The 22,745-nt window shown below is 33.8% G+C and overlaps 2 protein-coding genes across 3 annotated transcripts in view; both read right to left on the bottom strand.

Annotated features, from left to right (window-relative positions):
• Positions 1-155: 155 nt before the first annotated feature.
• Positions 156-7,998, bottom strand: LOC111396180 (ATP-citrate synthase alpha chain protein 1-like). 2 transcript variants are annotated; one of them, XM_023022521.1, is made up of 13 exons: positions 7,959-7,998; positions 4,144-4,253; positions 3,145-3,321; positions 2,866-3,027; positions 2,613-2,693; positions 2,104-2,155; positions 1,885-1,999; positions 1,714-1,795; positions 1,301-1,396; positions 1,050-1,151; positions 753-869; positions 519-635; positions 156-416 (listed from the first exon to the last, which is right to left on the bottom strand). In XM_023022521.1, the coding sequence occupies exons 2-13, from the start codon at positions 4,240-4,242 to the stop codon at positions 345-347; spliced, it is 1,272 nt and encodes a 423-aa protein (XP_022878289.1). In that variant the 5' UTR covers positions 4,243-4,253; positions 7,959-7,998; the 3' UTR covers positions 156-344. The 2 variants fall into 2 exon arrangements, with proteins under 2 accessions (XP_022878289.1, XP_022878288.1); XM_023022520.1 differs by lacking the exon at positions 7,959-7,998 and adding an exon at positions 4,392-4,530.
• A 13,388-nt stretch (positions 7,999-21,386) lies between these two features.
• LOC111395274 (cysteine-rich receptor-like protein kinase 3) overlaps positions 21,387-22,745 on the bottom strand; it is a 3,991-nt gene continuing 2,632 nt past the window's right edge. The window contains exons 2-4 of the mRNA XM_023021259.1: positions 22,446-22,675; positions 22,214-22,358; positions 21,387-22,069 (exon numbers count right to left, since the gene is read on the bottom strand). Of these exons, the coding sequence (XP_022877027.1) occupies positions 21,740-22,069; positions 22,214-22,358; positions 22,446-22,675 (705 nt within the window). The 3' untranslated portion in view covers positions 21,387-21,739. The remainder of the gene's footprint in view (positions 22,070-22,213; positions 22,359-22,445; positions 22,676-22,745) is intronic.

Here is a 22,745-nt window from a genome sequence, read left to right as displayed (position 1 = left end):
AAAAATAAGCTTTTTTAATATAATTATTGTTGTATGGTAGCTTTGTTACTTAGCACATCAGTTTGTGAAATTCTTTTTATTTTCTATTAAACCCACAATCTATAAGTGATAGTACGTTACTAGTTGAAAGAAATAAAAATAAATAAATAAATGGATGCCTTCAATTAGAAAACTGAGATTGAAACTGTAGGCCTAGAGGCCATTACTCATGGTCCATTTATATAAGACGTCAATACAATTCAAATTCCTTGCACGTATATTAAAGATGGATACATCATTATTCTAAATAAACCAACTCAAAATAAATTTAAAATAAAAGAAGTTGATAATCAGCATTGGTAACTTCATGCAGCTGCAGTTATGCACTCAATTGCCTGTTTGCATATGCCAGTCATGGTTTCCTCAGGTCCATATACCTTAAACAGAACAAAAATAGAACAATAATGTTCATTTTCCTCGTATAAGTCAAGCAAGTATTTTAAGGTTCGACCATGTATGAAAGATATTCAAGTCCATACCTCGATGGGAATGCCGATTTCTTCACCAAGAGTCCTCATTTTGGCAAGTCCCTTTTGGTAATTTGGTCCACCTCTTCGGACGTATAAATTCATTCTTGCAGCCTTAAGCTTCGACTCCTGTTATGAGAGAAGTCGAATACGAGTTCTCAGCTTATGAAAAGAAATAATATTTAAAGGTGAGCGCTAATGGCTTGCTTGGTAAGGTACAAATACGTAGACGTGAAGGTTCCATACCTTCTCCTTTAAAGCTCGGATAATTCCATTAAATGTAGCAGCAACGTCAGTGAAGTTGGCAATTCCACCACCTATTACGAGGGCTCTCTTTTGGCCATCGGGATCTGCAGTTGCACACTGTAAAACAATTCATTAGTCTACACTGGATTTCATCAAAGAAATAGTCTTAAGGAAGCTTATGTAGAAGAAAATTTTTATATCCCTAATGAATGAATATATGACTAATTTTTTCAAATATGATTGATAAAATAAGAAACGAATTTAATGTGTTTCTTAACTCAATAACACAATCCTTACATCGATTACAACTCGGGCATACTGCAAGACCTCCTCTTCATTGGGAGCACCACTATATTCTGCATAGTTCCCGAGCTCAGAAGCATAACCAAGATCTCCAACCTGACCATGGAAGAAAATCCGTGTTAAGCTAATGTCATCAATGAGGAAGAACAAGGATGATTACGACAACTAAGTACACGTAGCGTTGTCTAATTCATGTTACCAAACATGTCATAAGAGCATGATAATGCCAAAGATGAGTAACATACAGTATCTGCGTAGATGACACTTGCCCCTCCTCCAGCGACCATAGTCCAAATTCGTCCTTTGGGGTTCAAGACTGTGAATTTCAGAGACGCACTCGTCTGCAAGCAATGGGAAATTCATAACTCAATAAAGATTTGAACCAGTTTCTAATAGAGGCGTGCGGTTTTGTGAATTTTTAAGAGGAAAAATGTCAGATATTACTATGAATAGAAAAATGTATACAATTTAGGTGTCCTGAAATTCATATTTGCCAATCATTGCATGGACAGATTTCAAAATTCATTATTTATATTGACGCTAAGGTGAGAGTTACTTCTAGATAAATAACTTTTCTTAAGAGTAAGAAAAAAGAGTTATTTATGTATGTTTGACAAATAAGTTTTTTCTGACATAGGTAAATTGTATCGATACATACCTTCTCATCCAGCCCGTGAATAAAGCTTTCTGTAGAACTCAGAACTCTTCCAAACGGCATTGGAAATTCAATACTTCCCCATCTGCAATATCAATGTCACATAAGAAACTGTATGGTATAACAAACATGCACTGAATTAGCAACAATCAACAAAAGACGGGATCAAATTACTTTTTGAAGTTCTTAAATGCAGCAGTATCATCAAGCTCGCCTCTCATATCCAAAGGATATGGCTTTCCCTCAACCAAGGTGAAAGGATTCATCTCAAGGAAAGTGAAGTCCAAATCTAAGACATAAAAAATCGATATCATGTTCGTTGCCAAAATCCAAGAACTTTTGTAACATTAGATATTTTTAAGTGAAAATTTATCTTGAAAATCTCAAGCTTACCTAAAAATAAAGTATAGATTACTTTGATGAACTCCTCAATCACACCTTTGACCTGTATCATAGAGAAGAATATAAATATGGAACTTTAAACAACAGCACTTAAATGTAAAGAATATTGTAGTCTAGGTGGAACTGACTTTGATATGTTAGTTTTACCACGGAAGTCAATGTTTTTCTCCGCAGTCTATAGAAACCATGTTTGGCAACGTTTAAGAAAAAGTGAATTTAGTATTGAGCAACTTTTATCTCCAAAAATATTTAAATAACTTATATTTTCCCTACTTTTAAGTAAGAAAAGTTACAATTTTTGAAAATAAGTATTACCTCATAGTCAAAATAAGTAACTACTTAATTTGTTTCTCATTGACGAGATAAAAAATAATTATTTAAAAATTACTTATTTAATTAAATAAATTTACTTATACACGTGAACAATTTAAGCTTAGCCAAACATGCTCTAAACAATGAGCATGAGAAATGGACAACATGTGAAGTATTAATAGATATACCTCCATGGGAAGGGTTGCCACAAGAGGAGCACATAGCTCTGATGTAAAAGATACACCAGTTGGCAAAAAGATAGTCTTAACCTGTATAGGGGGGAAAAAAGAAACAAATATCATCTGTTAGTAAGATTTAAGAGGGACATAGGTACAGAAATAAAATTGTTAATAAGATTTATGTGGAACATATAAAATATATTTGGGAAAAATTTATAAGATGCCTTTGGCCAGATTAATTATATAGGTAGGTTTTGAGTACCTTGTCCCAGTTCTCTTCAATTTCAATTCCTCCACATTCTGAAAAACTGATGCTACAACCAAGCCTCTCAGAGACAATATTGAGGTAGAACTCTTCATTATGGGGAATAAATGGTTCGACGATAAATGTTGTAATGGGACCTTTGCAGCCTCCCATCTCCACCTGTTAACTCCGAAACAAACACAGCTTAAAAAAAAATTGAATACACGTTGAACCATCGTCCAGATTATACATTTCATATTTTAATGTATGTATTTGTGAGAAATTTGTATCAAGTACCTCCTTGCCTAGCCGCTCTTTCACGAAAGCGGCAACTTGAGCCAAATCGAGTTTTAAGGCAACAAGACCACTTTTCCCTCGTTTGCCGAATAACATATCAGGTTTGACAACTAGTTTTGTCGATGAAAGCCATGGTTCTTTGTTAACTAGTTCATTGAAATCTGTCGACTCGGTAACCTAAACAACAACATGAAGAAATATCGCATTATTGAAGTTAAATTAAGAATTACATACCAAATCCAAACAATCATATACAAGAGCCAAAATCTAGTCCATTATGTTGTCTAGTTGTGTTTCACATTTATAAAGTGTAAGATGATGAGATATAAGTATATTCAATTGTACTAATGCTTCGCCTACCTAATCCCAACGATTTAATTTTAGTCAGAACAATAACAAAATGTTAAAGGGAATCAAAGACAGCCATGGATGATAAAAATGATAATTAAAAACACAGATTTTGATCTGCCAGAGTACAGCACATGCATACAAGTAGATGATCAACTCCTATAAATTTACCCAATAAGGTGAAATTAGATTCAGGTAACCATACACAAGGTTTTTATTCTTTCTTAATTCATTAACCAAATTTCTCTGTTCTTTTCTTCTCTACGAATATCAAACTTTCACACGACCAACAAATTTAAGATAATCTTTTAAAAATAAGCAAACCATAAATAACAAAAATAAGCTAATTATTTAAGAAAATAATAGCGTTTAAGGAAGCTTTAACCAGCTTTTCATTGTTTCTTAATTCCTTAACCAAATTTTCATCTGTTCCTTTCTTCTCTACCAACGTCAAACTTTCACTCAACCAACAAATTGTAGATCTTGTAAAAATAAGTAACCCATAATCACAAAATTAAATTACTTATTTGAAGAAAATAACAAGTCCCAAATCCCACGCCAGCATTTCGATGTGACTATCAAACGAGTCAATTTTAACGTGGAATCCCAAATCTTAATGCTACAAACTAAATCACGAGATATTGAAATTACTTGGGCAGATTTGATTTCCAATTCAGATCCAGAAAGCCTTTTGAAATGCTCTTTCAACAACCTCTTGGAATCATACTCTCTGATCTTCTTCCTCGCCATTTCTTTTCAAGCTGCACCCAGATTAAAATCAATCAAGAACTACTTTGAAATTGAAATAATTTCAGATCTGTTAATCTTTAATCCAATCATAATAATAAAAAAATAAAAAAAAAGACCCAAAAAACTTGAAAGAAATTTAAGATCTTTACTGTTTAAAGAAGACCCAAAAGAGGATTCAAGAATTTCAGGTAATGTGTAGATCCACACTATGAATCTTGTGATTCTGCTACCTGTATTTATAGGTAAGAGAATTTCGGGTCAAGATTTTTGTGGAATTATGCTACAAATTTTTACTAATATATGGCTTATTATTTTAGCGGGAACAAGTGTACAAATAAGACGCAGTACGACCTTCCTACCGACCTTTGTGGACCGTCCAGTTGGTAAAATAAATACTGCTCCAATTAATTCATATTTTTTATTGGTTCAAATATGGAACCTTAAGTTGCACACTTTGTTCGTTGGCCTTCTTTTTCTTTTCCTCCATTCTCATTATATGACAAATGCTCACTTAAAGTCTGTTCGATAATGATTTTGAAAAATGATTTTTTGATCGTTGAGAGAAAAATAGAGATCACATGTGAAAGAAGAAATCAAAAATTATTATTAAAATAGTGAAATAACGGTCAAAAAATCAATTTTTTGAGGTGAAAAATTACTCCCAAACAGGGCCTTAATGACACCTCTTGTGAAACCTTTTAGAGTACAACATTTGTATTCAACCTTGCTACATTACTAGACAGATTTGCACATTCTGTCACATTTTTTGACAGAATGTTACACCTTCATCTGTCATTCAACATGTCAAATTCATCTAGCAAAATGGCATTATCATTTGTATTTCTTACTCATTTTTACAGCAAACGAGACTTTTTTGTCACGTTGATTTGAAATTTGTATTCTGTATCAACTAAATGGTCTTCAATAACATCTTGACGGAGAAAAAGATCAAGCCTCGGATTCTTTTCTAATAAATGTATTTCTTACTATCCTTTGTCGATTAGGTATTGTGTAGATGTATTGCACCTAATTGGAAAGTTTTGCGGTTAGTTAATGCCCACCATGGATGATGGTGATAGAAATTAAAGGTCATAAATGATATTATGGTAAGTATGTATAGTCATATGTTGGAAAATGATTTAAATGACTTCGTAACAAAATCACTTTCTTTAAATTAATTGTAAGTTTCAAATATTTCTCAATCAACTTTTATTAGAAATATATGAAAAGTCTTCTCTACCCATCTAATCTTATTAATGATCTTTAAATGGCTTGAAATTACAATAGATGATGGATTTGAACCTTCCCACCAAACCATTCATGCTTTAAATTTATTTTAAATTTGTTAGCTTTCAATTAGATTCACCTAAAATAAGTAATAAATCGTACTTAAAGTTATCTAAATGTTAAAATTGCATTTCGTTGTGTTTGGATATTCGTTTAGATTTTATCTTTCTTTGAAATCGAATATAAAAGTTTTCTTTTCAAGTCGAAATTATGAAAAGGAAGTTTTCTTTTCAAATCGGGATTTCGAAAAGTAATCATAATTAAAATACTATAATAGTGTTATCTTTTATCAGTGATAATTAAATGCCAAGATAGTTTATTATAATAATATATATTTTTTTACAACTTAAAGATATAATTATGTTAAACGTGAAAGATTGATTAAAAATATCTCTGACCGGCTGGCTGGCTGCTATTAAATAGTTAAAAAAAAAAATTGAATTTTTTTAGCAAAATAATATTAATTAAAAATTTGATTATTCCACAAGGCTGGGCAGCTTTGAAATGCAAGTATAATCAAATTAAAATTGACTTAAACCATTTGAAACCCAGTCAATACTGCACTACTATTACTTTATTTGCAACAACTTAAGTGTAATGATAATCAGACAGGCAGAAGGGTAGGGAGTAAAAAATTAGGCTAATGTGTAAGCAAGTTGTTGGCCCTATTTATTTATTTTTATTATTTTTTTATTTTTTAATAATATTTCAAACTCTTCAATCATACATGAACATGTGTGCTGCCTGTTTTTAACCCTGTATTTCACCCCGTTTTTTAGCAAAACTCACCACTTAATGGTAACAAATTATTTTCCAATGAGTTATTTTTAATATTATTATTTTTTTATTCCATTGGTCAGCCATCACGTGTGAACAGGTTTATTTGACTTTTTGTTTTAGTTTTAGTTTTTTTCCTTTTGTGCTATGTAACTACTCTTGTTCGAAGGAAAATTATTCGTTACATGAAACAAAATTAAAAATACGGTTAGCTTCTAAATTTTGAAAACTTTTCATTAATGTTTATTTTTTTTTAGGAGTGTTGATACACTACACACTCAAGCTAAGTAAAGGGTTTGTTTGAGCTCCATTTTCTAGACAAATTTTGTCAAAGAGTATGAAAAAGTTTTAAGTTTAAGTGTAAAATTATTTTATTAAAAACAAAAAAAGGTGTGATTGAAAATGGGTTAATTATATTTGCACCACATTTTTTGTTATCGGCATCACATTTTCAATTTAATAAATGTAGCTAATATTTGCTTATTTTTTAAATTTATTGAAAAAATAAATTAAAAAATTGTTATCACAACCAAGATGTCCAAATTAATAGAACATCGATGACAAGAAATCGACATAGAAAAAAAGAAAAAAGATAGGGACAAAAGTGTAAAAGTTAGGGACATTCACTGTAATTAAAATGCGGTATAATTAATAAAAATTATAGTGAGAATATAATTATATTTGAAAATAAATTTTAAAAAATAATAAATCTTGAAAAATTAAACTAAAAAAGCGGCAAAATAATAAAATTAACATATTAACATGATGTCATGTGGTCAGGAATAGGAAATATATATAAATTTAAAAGTCTGCATTTCGGGCGCAGACGGCTTCCTATATTGACTAGTTAGTTTCCACTGAAGGATTGAATTTGTGGATGACGTGTCGCAATTGCTGTATGGTAAGAGAATATATTATAAAGGGAGTTATATTGGCTCCTTATTTCATTTTCATAAAAATTATGTTCGCATAGGACCTTAAATCTTAGGGCGTCCAATATGAAAAACACTGTATGATAGAAGGCCATATTAAATTACAAATTTCTAAAAAAAATAAAAATGGATAACTTAAAAATTTATTTAACTATAATTTTTTTTAATCAATTCTAATTTAGTTTGATCTTATTCAAAGTCATTTTTTTTCAAGTTCAATATACATGATTAATTACGAGTTACCAGATGAACCCAATATTGTTACGATAATATTCAAAGTAGAATGATCTAATTCAAAAGTTTCATCCAATTGGGCTCATATCTTTTTCATAGTAATAGGATGATTCCAATGAGTTTGCCAATGTAACATCTTTCAGATATGAATCTTTCTAAATTAGAAAGAAAGAAAATTGTATCAATATCTCAGTTTTAAGGGAAAATTGCAGCAACGGTCATTAATCTTTTCGTTTTTTGCAGACTTTATCCTAACTTTTATCTTGTGTTAGCGAAGGCTCCTAACATTTCATAAATATGCACCTAAAAACCGTTAGTTGATCGGGAAAATTCTTTGAACTATCTGCTACCTTGACAATTTTATTGGATGTTGATACGTTTTTTGACGATGTTTTGGACAGTGTTTTGAACGATTTTATTGAATATTGATTTCTTAATTTTTTTGATCAACTGAAGGTGTTTTGGAAAGAAATTTAAGATCTTTACTGTTTAAAGAAGACCCAAAAGAGGATTCAAGAATTTCAGGTAATGTGTAGATCCACACTATGAGTCTTGTGATTCTGCTACCTGTATTTATAGGTAAGAGAATTTCGGGTCAAGATTTTTGTGGAATTATGCTACAAATTTTTACTAATATATGGCTTATTATTTTAGCGGGAACAAGTGTACAAATAAGACGCAGTATTACCTTCCTACCTACCTATGTGGACCGTCCAGTGGGTAAAATAAATACTGCTACAATTAATTCATATTTTTTATTGGTCCAAATATGGAACCTTAAGTTGCACACTTTGTTCGTTGGCCGTCTTTTCTTTTCCTCCATTCTCATTATATGACAAATGTTCACTTACAACCTGTTCGATAGTGATTTTGAGAATTAATTTTTTTACCGTTGGAAGAAAAGTAAGGACCTTTTGTGAAAGAAAAAGTCAAAAATTATTATTGAAATAGTGAAATAACGGTCAAAAAATCAATTTTTTAAAGTGAAAATTACTTCCAAACAAAGCCTTAATGACACCTCTCGTGAAACCAATGTGGACCATCTGATTTTTGCTTTTAGAGTACAACATTTGTATTCAACCTTGCTACATTACTAGACAGATTTGCACATTCTGTCACATTTTTTGACAGAATGTCACACCTTCATCTGTCATTCAACATGTCAAATTCATCTAGCAAAATGGCATTATCATTTGTATTTCTCACTCATTTTTACAGCAAATGAGACTTTTTCGTCACGTTTATTTGAAATTTGTATTTTGTATCAACTAAATGGCCTTTAATAACAGCTTGATGGAGAAAAAGATCAAGCCTTGGATTCTTTTCTAATAAATTATAATAAATGTATTTTTTGCTAACCTTTGTAGATTAGGTATTGTGTAGATGTATTGCACCTAATTGGAAAGTTTTGCGGTTAGTTAATGCCCACCATGGATGATGGTGATAGAAATTAAAGGTCATAAATGATATCCTTGTAAGTATGTATAGTCATATGGTGGAAAATGATTTAAATGACTTCGTAACAAAGTCACTTTCTTTAAATTAAGGGAAAATTGCAGCGTCGGTCCCAAACCTTTCATTTCGCTGTAGCTTACACCCAAACCTTTAATTTTTACGGCCGCAGTCCCAAACCTTTATATGTAATTGCAGCGTTGGTCCATTTCATGCATTCTATCCAAATTCCGGTCAGTCAATAGGGAAATATGCATTTTGACTCAAATGGAACGTTACTTCATGGGTAAAATTGTCAAAAGCAAATCTTTTCCACTACCCAAATAACAAATCATCTATTCAGTTCCACAAGGGAAAAAGAACCAGAGAAACACGACATTTCCTCCCGCTCCTCAATGGATCCCCACGAATCTGAAAATTGCGATGATGCGAAAATCGCTTGCCATCTTGGAGGCTCAGTCGTCGACTCCATTGATGGTTAGTTTTTGTCCTATGCTTTCAAAATTGGCATTATCAGTGATAGAGAAGAAATGTTAGTGATTTCGCATGAGCCATGTGCTTTAAAGATGGCATTATGTTCTTGAAATGGTGCTTGTACTTACGTTGGGCAGTTTGGGTCCATCGCTACCGCATGCAACTAGGGTTTGGGTTTTATTTTTACGATGCATATGACTGTCAAATGATGTGCTTTTGTTAACATAAAGAGTGTCAATGTTATTGTACATGTTCTGATTTTGTATTTCAAGCCCTAATTTTCGTTTTTTTTTTTCAGGAAAGAGTTCTGCATATTTGACAACTACTGAAAATTGCGTTAATGTTATAAAAACTTGTGAGCATTTGGATGTCAATATGGTGGATCAGAGAGGCGTGGGTAATGTTTAGAAGGGTGTTGAAATGAGGTTAGATGAGCAGCAATGTGAAGATCAGCCTGTGGATAATGTTAAGGAAAGTGTGCAAATGATGGATGAGCCATTAGTTGAGGATCAAGTTGTTCATGGATCCCATGTCGATGTGCAGACTAAGGAAATAACACGTGCTAATGAGAAAATTGTAGTACAAGGTGGAGAGAATAGAAAGTGGATGGCGATGCTACGGAAGAACCTAAGAGAGACAAGGGTGGAGAGTGTATAGGGGTTGAAGGGAGTGTTCATTCTATTAATATGGATGTGGTAGACTAGGGTAGTGTGGATATAGTTGATGATGGTGTTCAAAAGAGGTCAAATGAGCAGGCCGCTAAAATTGTTGTTGAAGATGCTATTGAGAACGATGAAGAGCAGGCTACTAACATTGTTCTCGAACATGCTGGTGATAGTGTTGATGAACATGCTGCTGACAATGTTGAAGAACATGCTACTAACAATCTTGATGAGATGCCTACTGATAATGTTGAAGGGGTAGATGCTGATAATGGTTCATTACAACACTTCACTGATCCAGAGTATGAGCAGAATGAAGAAGAACATAGAGATTTGACATTGAGGGTGGTAACACAGGCAACATACAGGATAATGAAGAAAGGGATGGAAGTGATGTTGGAACGGATTATCTCGACTCAGATGATCTTAGAAGTTTGCCCAGTGATGAGGAACATGAAGATTCATCCACAAGGAACAAGAAAGAAAGCTGGTTCAATCCTGCTGCAGACATGGAGGATTCCAAATTTAAGATTGGTAATCATCCTAAAGCTTTTCAATAGGTGCATCATAGGTTCCTAACCCTTGCAATTAGTTGCATCACACTTCTAAAACCTTTTGACGTAGTTATGTACATACCTCTAAACATACTTTTAGTTCCATTTAAAGTACCATTCCTTTTCCAAACTTGCATAGCAGGTCCCTAACCTTTTGAATTAGGTGTATCATTCTAATCTATATCATATGCAGGCCTACAGTTGACGTTAACAATAATACTAAGATTTTGTTTTCATTCCTGTTACAGGTCTGAAGTTTGATAATGTAAAGATTTTGAGATCAGCCATTATACAATACTCAGTCAAAAATGTCAGGGACATACATTATGTGAAGAATAAGGGAATGAGAATTAGGGTACATTGCCAGAATGGATGTCTATGGGAGTTGTATGCTTATCAACATGCTGATAAAAGTTTAAGGATAAACACATTTAGGGACGAGCATACATGTACTATGGTATGGCAGAACAAAAAAGTACATGCCCTATGCTTGGCCAAGAAATATGTACGTAAGTTTAGGTCTGACCCGAATATGTCAATGGGCAGTTTCGTAGAGACAGTTAAAGAAGATTACATGTATGAGATATCAAAGTAGCAGTTCTATAGGACTAGGGCAAAGTGTGCTGAAGTGGTTAATGGTATTGTTGCTGAGCAATACAAAATATTATGGGACTGCAGTGAAGAGTTGAAGCGGACAAACCTTGGGAGTACAGTACAAGTGGAGGGAGAATGGAATACTTTCAAAAGAATTTATATCTACATAGGGGCATGTAAAGAGGGGTTTAAGGCTAGATGTAGGCATGTAATTGGACTAGATGGGTGTTTTCTGAAAATTGGACATGGGGGCCAACTTTTGGCGACTGTAGGTATTGATGCGGAAACTTGTATGTTCCCCTTAGCATGGGATGTGGTTGATGCTGAAAATAGAACCAACTGGACCTAGTTTCTTGAGATGCTAGTGTTTGATGTAGGGATGTACAACCCAAGAGCATGGACATTTATTTCAGACAAACAAAAGGGGCTAGTTGAATCTATAAACACGGTATGCGAGGAAGTAGAACACAGATGTTGTGCATGACATCTGTATAGTAATTTCACTCTTAGCCATAAGGGTTTGACTCTAAAAGTGATGTTCTAAGCTGCAGCCAGGGCGACCATAGTGTCTGAATGGAGAACTATGATGAATGATATAAAAGATGCCAGTGAAAAAGCATTTAAGTGGTTTAGTGAAAAATCAGCTACCCAATGGAGTAGATCACCCTTCCAGGACCACTCAAAATGTGATATATTGCTGAATAACTTGTGTGAGACATTCAACTCTTCTATCCTGGTTGTTAGAGAGAAGCCTATATTATCAATGCTTGAGAAGATTAGACATTAGCAAATGGCGGATGAAAAATGGGATCGTCCTTTTGGTCCAAGAATTATGAAGATCATTGAACAGGCTAAATCAGATGCAAGATTTCTGAAAGCAAACTACGCAGGACCTGAGAAATTTGAGGTCAGTAGTAGGGATGGAATGAGATGGAGTGTGGATTTGATGAAGAATGAGTGTGCTTGTAGAAGATGGCAGTTAACAGGCATTCCATGTCAACATGCAATTGCAAGAATGCTATCTAGAAACATTGGCATACTAGATTATGTTGATGTATGTTATCAGAAAATGAGTTATTTGAGGTCATACACTCCAGTTATTCAGTATATATCAGGACCAGAACTGTGGCAAGGACTGGGGAAGCATTCTTTGAATCCACTGCGAATAAGAAGCAAGCTGAGAGGCCAAAAAAGTTGAGAAAAAGATCACAAATTGAACCCCCTGTTGGATTGAAGATGGGTAGGAGTGGCATGAAGATGACTTATAGGAGATGTGGGGATGCTGACCGTAACAAAAGGACTTGCAGAGCTAATCTTCCTGCAGATCAGCCTTCGTAACCACAGTCACAGCCTTCGCAACTGCAATTACAACCACATCTACAGACTTCGCATCAAAAGAAAAGAGAGTCTACATTGACTAACAACCTTACTAGAAAGAAGAAGTCCAAGGGGAAAGGCACAAATTGATGAAAGTGAAGTGAAATAGTACTAGTACTGATAGATAAATTTATTGTTTGTTTTTGGGAAATGGCTGAAAAAACTAATGTAATTTGTCAATGTGGTTTTTGTTTGGTGTTTGATACCGTATGATGTAATGTGTTTTGTTTTTGGGGAATGGCTAAAAATGTCTTTTTGTTGCCAGTGAAAATGGTTTTTAGGTATATATTGCAGCGTTGATACCTTGTTGATTGCTTGTATTGTACTCTTTTTGGTCATCATTGCTATATTCAGAAGTCAACAATTGGGGACCTCTGTTGCATTTTGGACAAACATTTGGGACCTATGTTGAGTAATTCTACATAGGTTTGGGACTTATGCTAACGTAGTTACAAAACGTTTGGGACCAATACTATGCCAAGTACAGAAGGTTTGGTACCTGTACTGCACCATCAACAAATCTTTTGGGATTTTTGCTGCATTTATAATTAATTCGAACCAAGCATACCACTGACGAACCAAATTATTAACTTAACCACGTACTTCATTACATACTTAATATTGGGCTCCCAAATATGGGAAATATAGCCATCAAAACAGCAAATCCAAAATACCAAACAACCATTCTTCTACTACAGACAGCATACAAGAAATCTGACAATAACACAAGCACAAACATAGATCTAGCTACTGATCTAGGTTACAACAACTCCTATCACAAATCCTAATATCTGATTTCTCCACACACAAGTTGCCGTTGATCAAAGGGTCTGGATTTCAGCTTCCATCTCATTTCGTACTCGAAGAATAGTAGGAATCAACTCCTTCGACCTCTCGCACATTGGTAGGTCGAAACAAGCAAAGAAGTTACATCCCTCCACATCTTAACTTCATGAACAAGTCAAAAATCGCCTTCCTGGGTTCAAGTTGGTCCAGGAGGTCTTCATCTGGAGAGGGTTTCCACATCTAACATGTTCAATTCCATGGTTGTAATCTGAATGAAATGTAAAAGAGAGACAGTAGAACAGGGATATAAAAAGGGAGGGAGGGAAATGCGATTTGTTGTTTGGGTAATGGAAAAGATTTGCTTTTGACAATTTTACCCATGAAGTAAGATTCCATTGGAGTCAAAATGCAGATTTTCCTGTTGACTGACGGGAATTTGGACGGAATGCATGAAATGGACCAACGCTGCAATTACATATAAAGGTTTGGGACTGCGGCCACAAAAATTAAAGGTTTGGGTGTAAGCTGCAGCAAAATGACAGGTTTTGGACCGACGCTGCAATTTTCCCTTAAATTAATTGTAAGTTTCAAATATTTTTCAATCAACTTTTATGAGAAATATATGAAAAGTCTTCTCTACTCATCTAATCTTATTAATGATCTTTAAATGGCTTGAAATTACAATAGATGATGGATTTGAACCTTCCCACCAAACCATTCATGCTTTAAATTTATTTTAAAGTTGTTAGCTTTTTCAATTAGATTCACCTAAAATAAGTAACAAATCAGACTTAAAAAGTTACCGAAATGTTAAAATTGCACTTAATCGTGTTTGGATATTCGTTTAGATTTTATCTTTCTTTGAAATCAAATATAAAAGTTTTCTTTTCAAGTCGAAATTCTAAAAAGGAAATTTTCTTTCCAAATCGGAATTCCAAAAAGTAGTCATAATACTAGAATAATGTTATCTTTTTTTCAAGGATAATTAAATGTCGAGATAGTTTATTATAATAATATAGATTTTTTACGACTTAAAGATATAATTATGTTAAACGTGAAAGATTGATTAAAAATATCTCTGACCGGCTGGCTGGCTGCTATTAAATAGTTTTTAAAATAAAAAAAATTTAGCAAAATAATATTAATTAAAAATTTGATTATTCCACAAGGCTGGGCGGCTTTGAAATGCAATCAAATTAAAGTTGACTTAACCCATTTGAAACCCAGTCAATGCTGCACTGCTATTACTTTATTTGCAACCACTTTAAGTGTAATGATAATCAGAAAGGCCGAAGGATAGGGAGTAAAAAATTAGGCTAATGTGTAAGCAAGTTGTTGGCCCTATTGCCCCCCAGGGCACATCCGAATTGGTTGAACAATCACTTCGCTGGGACGCTGGAAGCAAGGGTGGAGAGTTCGATTCCTGGAGTTAACACTGGGAGCCATATGGAGAGGAAGCCATTGGTGTGAACAAACGCCCAGTGAGGAAAGCTCTCTTTGCGGAAGGAGTCCAAATGAGTTGTGGGAACCTGAGAGCCAATAAGGGCACATCCTGCGATTTACCTCCCTGAGCAGCTGAGGGGCCGGAGGTTCAGGGACAAGGATCTAGTCGGACGCAAGCCCGGACACCTTGTAAAAAAAAAAAAAAGTTGTTGGCCCTATTTATTTATTTTTATTATTTTTTTATTTTTTAATAATATTTCAAACTCTTCAATCATACATCAACATGTGTGCTGCCTGTTTTTAACCCTGTATTTCACCCCATTTTTTAGCAAAACTCACCACTTAATGGTAACAAATTATTTTCCAATGAGTTATTTTTAATATTATTGTTTTTTTATTCCATTGGTGAGCCATCACATGTGAACAGGTTTATTTGACTTTTTGTTTTAGTTTTAGTTTTTTTCCTTTTGTGCTATGTAACTACTCTTGTTCGAAGGAAAATTATTCTTTACATGAAACAAAATTAAAAATACGGTTAGCTTCTAAATTATGAAAACTTTTCATTAATGTTTATTTTTTTTTGAGGAGTGTTGATACACTACACACTCAAGCTAAGTAAAGGGTTTGTTTGAGCTCCATTTTCTAGACAAATTTTGTCAAAGAGTATGGAAAAGTTTTAAGTTTAAGTGTAAAATTATTTTATTAAAAACAAAAAAAGGTGTGATTGAAAATGGGTTAATTATATTTGCACCACATTTTTTGTTATCGGCATCACATTTTCAATTTAATAAATGTAGCTAATATTTGCTTATTTTTTAAATTTATTGAAAAAATAAATTAAAAAATTGTTATCACAACCAAGATGTCCAAATTAATAGAACATCGATGACAAGAAATCGACATAGAAAAAAAGAAAAAAGATAGGGACAAAAGTGTAAAAGTTAGGGACATTCACTGTAATTAAAATGCGGTATAATTAATAAAAATTATAGTGAGAATATAATTATATTTGAAAATAAATTTTAAAAAATAATAAATCTTGAAAAATTAAACTAAAAAAGCGGCAAAATAATAAAATTAACATATTAACATGATGTCATGTGGTCAGGAATAGGAAATATATATAAATTTAAAAGTCTGCATTTCGGGCGCAGACGGCTTCCTATATTGACTAGTTAGTTTCCACTGAAGGATTGAATTTGTGGATGACGTGTCGCAATTGCTGTATGGTAAGAGAATATATTATAAAGGGAGTTATATTGGCTCCTTATTTCATTTTCATAAAAATTATGTTCGCATAGGACCTTAAATCTTAGGGCGTCCAATATGAAAAACACTGTATGATAGAAGGCCATATTAAATTACAAATTTCTAAAAAAAATAAAAATGGATAACTTAAAAATTTATTTAACTATAATTTTTTTTAATCAATTCTAATTTAGTTTGATCTTATTCAAAGTCATTTTTTTTCAAGTTCAATATACATGATTAATTACGAGTTACCAGATGAACCCAATATTGTTACGATAATATTCAAAGTAGAATGATCTAATTCAAAAGTTTCATCCAATTGGGCTCATATCTTTTTCATAGTAATAGGATGATTCCAATGAGTTTGCCAATGTAACATCTTTCAGATATGAATCTTTCTAAATTAGAAAGAAAGAAAATTGTATCAATATCTCAGTTTTAAGGGAAAATTGCAGCAACGGTCATTAATCTTTTCGTTTTTTGCAGACTTTATCCTAACTTTTATCTTGTGTTAGCGAAGGCTCCTAACATTTCATAAATATGCACCTAAAAACCGTTAGTTGATCGGGAAAATTCCTTGAACTATCTGCTACCTTGACAATTTTATTGGATGTTGATACGTTTTTTGACGATGTTTTGGACAGTGTTTTGAACGATTTTATTGAATATTGATTTCTTAATTTTTTTGATCAACTGACAGTGTTTTGAACGATTTTCGCCTAGATGATCTCAGGCGAATATTTATGAAAGGTTTTGAACCTCCGTTGACACAAAAAGAAGGTTAGGGTAAAGTCCACAATTTTCCCCAATGTTAATTCAAACTTAGATTTGATTCAACTTCATGTTCTGAAAAATGTTTACCATCAGGAAATAGGAAAAAAATGGGTGTGACATATATTTCTATTATTATGAAATCTATAAATGAAGTAGTTAATGACAGGTTACCATTATCCTTCTCGTAGTGACAAATCTACTATATGTTTTTAAGAAAAGGAATTTGTTCATTTTCGAGGTCTCAAAGGGTGTAGAAACACATAAAAACTCCTGAATGGAAATGAAAAAGAGATATAACTCTAGTTCCTTCGGAATCGTTAATCAATCCTATTTTTCGATCAGGGTAGATGACAATTTAATCCCATTTTTACCATTATTTTCATATTCGTAATAGTGCGAAAAGAATGTTCAGCTCCAAGTTGTTCAAGAATAGTGGCTTTAAGTTTATTGGCCCTTTGATTTAAGATTAGTCAATTTCATTTCTTGATAGGGTAGGAAAGGAATATGACTCAATGGTAAAGTGTCATCTTCACGTAGTGACAGCTATCAGTTCAAGTCTGATTTTCTCTAAACCTAATGTGAGTTATTCTATTTGAATTTTCTCCCCCATTGTGATTTAATGAGAATGGATATGGATAAGAGGCTCGTGGGTTTGACATAAGGGGATTAAGGATGACTATATTTGTGGAAGCGAACTTAGGCGAATATGAAGCTCATGGATACAAGTTATACCTTGAAGTGAAAGACAATTTTGAATCTGCTTTATTTACAAATAAGAAATCTATAAGTCATGCAACTATGAATCTCATGGAGAGTTTCATCCTGGCTTAGGATGAACTTCAACAGCATGCTTAACACATGTAAGTCAGACGAGAAGTGGTGATTTTGGTGACAAACGTGTGAGTAATGAATGCGTAAGAACATTCCATTGGGAGGGGAAAAATAGATGGAAACAACTACTCATACTCCGTAGGCTAAGGAGCAAAAGGAGAAATTTGCTCGAAAAAGAGATTGTGTCTAATTAGCTAGTTGGTGAGGCAATTGCTTACCAAAGCAATCATCAGTCGTTGATCCAAGAGGATGATAAGTCACAATGGGATAGGGATACAGCTTAGACTCATACAAGAATCAATAGTGGGGAATTTTTTGCAATGAGGGAAAAGCTCTGAAAGTTACTAATTCGACCCTAAAATCACCTAGAGGTGGGCGAATAGGTGAAAACGACGATTAATAAAGCAATAAATAACTCAAGAATTGTTGACGGTGAAACCCAACTGGGTAAAAATTTCGGGACTAAGTTAGTAACCTTCACTATAGACAATGATGAATTACAATACGATCCAGCATAGAAAATTCCACTAGACTGTTGGTCTATTTCGTACAATCTTCAAGACTCTCTGGAACGTACTTCACTTATACATGTTCCTGATCTTCTAAAATCTTTTGTCTCCTGTGCCTTGTTCTTGTACTCTTCATGTGCTGCTAGTCCAACCTCCCTCAATTCTTCAGCAATCTCTGAATCTTCTTAAGAAATTACCTTCTTGTATGTGCATAGGAAGTTGGTGTTTTGGATTCTATAGATTTGATGTTTTTCCCAAAGTGTGGTTGTATGAACTCAATAATCAATGGATGAATCAAAGGTTTGAATATGTTCTTGAATCTTTGAATGATGACATGGAGAAGACATACAATGAACAACCACCACTAAAAAAATTGACAGAGGTTTGGGGGGGGGGTGTGTGTGTGTGTGTGTGTGTGTGTGTGTGTGTATTTAGTAGAAGATAATTAGGTAGCATGGGTCAGATAAAACTCTTGAAAAACACTAACTAGGGTTTTGCATGTAACATCGTCACTCGAGAGAGATCTCAGCGACACTCACTCGAGAGACAGAGTTTCTATTTTTCTTGTTCGACAATGAGATGGGTGGTAAGTGTGTTTCTACATAGTTATTTAGTCCACAAAACATGATTAATTGTTGATAAAATTAGTTGACTGACTTAATTCTATGCAATTATATTTTGTAGGGCCATATTGATGGATATGATATAACTCAAGAGAAAAGATGCGAAAAGGGTAAAAACAAAAGAAACGAAAGTTCAAAGACCAAAATGCAAATAGCTAAAAGATGATCGAAAAGCATAAAAAAGGATGTGAAAGAGTTAAGAACAAATTTAGTGAGGACTTGAAGTTTTGGGAGAAGAAAAAAAGAGAAAGGATCTAAAAGAAATAAGAATTAAATTCGAGGATCAAAATGCAACATTCGAAAATTTTTATAACTGGGCGACAACCCAGCTATTTTGAATGGGTGACTGCCCAACATCAAGAAACAATTACCGGGGCGAGTCGTGGTGAAAAAAAAATTGATTCCCTATTCTGATTGAAATTCTTATGGTAACAAATCTGGGAAGGTATTTGACAACCCTAAAGCAGTCCCTAAGCATTCACCGTGCATTCTAACATATTCTCAAAGATTTTAAAAGCATAGAAAGAGGCAAAAAAACACAAAGAACAACTCGAAGACATGAAGATTCAATTCAACAATTAATTGGGTGATGTCACTTCTTCAAAATTCGTTTTGTTTTCTTACCTTCGCCATGCTAGGCTAGATTTCTATGTACTAGGAAATCGATGAACCTTGTGATATAAATTTTTTGATTTATTGTTTTACAATATTGACATCAAAACAAGTTAGGGAATTTTTTGAATGGTTTATATACACTTAAATTCTTCCATGATTATGTGCATATAATTGTGTGTGTGTGATGACTTATTTCATGCATTCGATAGAAGGAGAATAAGTTCAATAGGGTATAAATCATAGTAGGGTCTGATAGAGGATAGAGATATATCTCTATGCCTTGCGTGAATCTTTAAGTGTTCACAAAACCTCATGTATTCTTATATGTTTGCACCCATCACAGAGATATAGGTTGGTGGTATATGAGAGTAGGTTCAATATTACTCGAGAGAGATTGTTGGATACATTTAGAAGTATTGATTTTTCAAAAATTCAACATGTCAAATTGTGGAACTAAGGTTAAAAGTGAGCATTGCTTCGAAATTCGTGATCCTAGTGCGCTTAATATTCTTTGAGTACATCAATTTGCATTCAACACATTCACTTTGCATTTAGTTCATTCAAATCATATATATTTGCATATTTAGTCTTAAGTAGGGTTAAATTTAGTTACAATAGATCAAGTTTGACAATTCGGTTTCGATTAAGGTCGAAATAGGTAAAATGAAACTATTTAATCTCTGTGGGGCGACATTCAGACTCAATTTTCTACTTTATTACTTGTTGCGAACCGTACACTTGCGGATACAATTCGAAATCATTATTTCATGAACAATGGGCGATAGGCTGGCCTAAATTCGGCGGCTCTTTCTTCTTTGTTCCAAACTCAAACCCTAACTTCCTAATTGATTTTGTCTAATATTGCAAGTACTTTTTGACTTTTACAGTTTTATATCTTAGTCCTTTTGTCTTACAGAATTGTCGATACAACTAAATCCTAACGAGCTCAATGGAGCAAAGTCGCATAGAAGCAGAAGGCCTATAGGTCGTGAACTTCTTTTCTTGGAGAAGAAGCAAGGATGGTATCTGGGGAATAAACATCGACTAACCATTGTAAGATAGAGAGAGTCTTCTTTTAGGGCCTCTTTTAGATGCGGTTTTACTTTTCTTTGTTTCGAAAAGTAAGGCAATATTCCAAGAAAAGCTTCAGTTATTGTGAGGAATTGTGTTGAGTATGGAAAAATGGTTGGATTCCCCTGTTTCACCTCAAAGAACATACTTCGACTTGGTTTTCTACTATAAGGTGTTTCAAGCTTTCTTGGGAAAAGCCACAAAATCACTGGTTCTTCTATTTGGTTTTTATTACAGATTTGCAAGGTTTGGGGGAAGAAGATGAAGTGGGGGTGGGGAGGAAAATAAAGTTTTAAAGATTTGGGATCGTGCTGGGTATGTATAAAAAAATTTGGGTATAATTTGCAAAGAAAAATAAAATGTTTGAGATCGAAATTGCAAATATTCGTTTTAATTTTGGTTTTTAACAGTTAGACTAGCGGAATTCAACGATAAGCAATTTTCCGCACGTAAAAGGTTATATTTCGCACTAACGATTTCAAATAGGGACATTTATCTATCACCTTACTCGAGTTTTCTCAACTTTCTCATCATTTATTTTTCTCACCACTATTCCATTATTTATCACTTTACTGTATACCATATAATTTGAAAGTCAAATGTGTATTGTTGGAAAATAAATACATAAGTTGATTGTGTTCAACTTTGAAGAAATAGACATTGTGGCACGAAAAGAAACCTGAAAACCATTAAAAGAATTCCACCAAAAAACTGAATATTTTGCAATTAAAATTCTGCTCAACCACGCCATGTAAAAGTCTTAACCGTTTGAGAGAGAGAGGAAGAGCAAATGCATTACACTTCCATATTATTCATAAAGCATCAAGACTTGAATGCAGAGTGCGATATCTCAAAAAAAATTATTAGATACAAACTTAATTTATTTAATTTCTCAAAATATCTGAAAGGTATCAGTTGAGCAGTGTTTTAGTTACAAATAATGCGTTCTCATTTGAATTATCCGTATACTGCAACTGCATAAAGCATATGGCTTGGAAACTAATTCCACAGTAAAGAAACATTTTACATAAAAACAAAATAAACTATCTGAATGCATGCAGCTAGATGAAGTTGGATTAAGGTGGGTAATTTGAAAAATGCAGAACAGACAGCCTGGAATTTCTCGAATGATATTATCCTAAAGTTGCTCGATTCTCCCACAAATGATAATGCCCGTCTTGTACTCTGTTGCTTTCCTTAATAGCACAAGCCTATGGTAGCGTACCTGGTAATGCACATATAAGAAGGTATTCATCTTGGTACGACCAAACTATCTGCTGTTTCACTTCCAGAATATTGCGTATAAGAATCAGGCAGAGAAAAATACACGCCAGGCTGATTAAACTGACTGACTTCTGCATTGCTGGAATTGAGAAATGGTGGTTGTCTAGGCTGAGGAATTTTGTGGTTTTCAGTAAGCATTTTCACAACAAGGGACATGGATGGACGAAGTTCTGCAGAGGCCTGTACACAGATTAAACCTATTTGAAGTACTCTTAACGCCTCGTGTTCTTGAAACTTATTTTCTAACGACTGATCGACTGCTTCACTTAATTTTCCTGCCCTATAGAGGTTCCATACCTACCAAAGCAGGCAAGAAAAATTATCACGAATTTCATCAATTGCCTGTCTGGCTAAGATTACGTAAGACTTTTACTGGAAAATCCCGAAAAAGGAATTTATGAAAACCTCAAAACACGTTTGGCATAAAATGCAACAAAGTACCTTTTGTAAGATGGAGTGAGAGTTCAGAGATAAGGCGTAATTCTTTGTGCCAAGGACAACTTCAATAACAAGAACTCCAAAACTATAAACGTCCACTTTTTCTGTCAATTTTCCACGAACCATGTACTCTGGAGCCATGTAGCCGCTGCATATAAAATGAATTAATTTTTCATCCAGAAGTATGGATGATTAGTAATGAGAACAGATTAAACAGACGAAATGCTGAATGTACAGTGTGCCAGCTATAGCAGTGCTGATATGAGTCATGTCATCTGGAAATAATCTAGCAAGACCAAAATCAGCAATCTTTGGCGCGAGGTCCTCGTCTAACAATACATTGCTCAATTTTATGTCTCTGTGTATGATCCTCAACTTAGATTCTTCGTGAAGATAAGCCAAACCCTCAGCAATACCCAATACGATTTTGTACCGTTCTTCCCAACTTAGCCGGGAACGTCTTTTCTATCTGATTCAAGTCAATGAAGTCATCACAGGAACATTAGATGATAACGACAGGAACATTAGATGATGT

The sequence above is a fragment of the Olea europaea genome, chromosome 6 (assembly GCF_002742605.1).
Source record: "Olea europaea var. sylvestris chromosome 6, O_europaea_v1, whole genome shotgun sequence".
Taxonomy (NCBI): domain Eukaryota; kingdom Viridiplantae; phylum Streptophyta; class Magnoliopsida; order Lamiales; family Oleaceae; genus Olea; species Olea europaea.
Note: the sequence above shows the minus strand (reverse complement) of the source record. Positions and strands in the feature narration are given on the sequence as shown.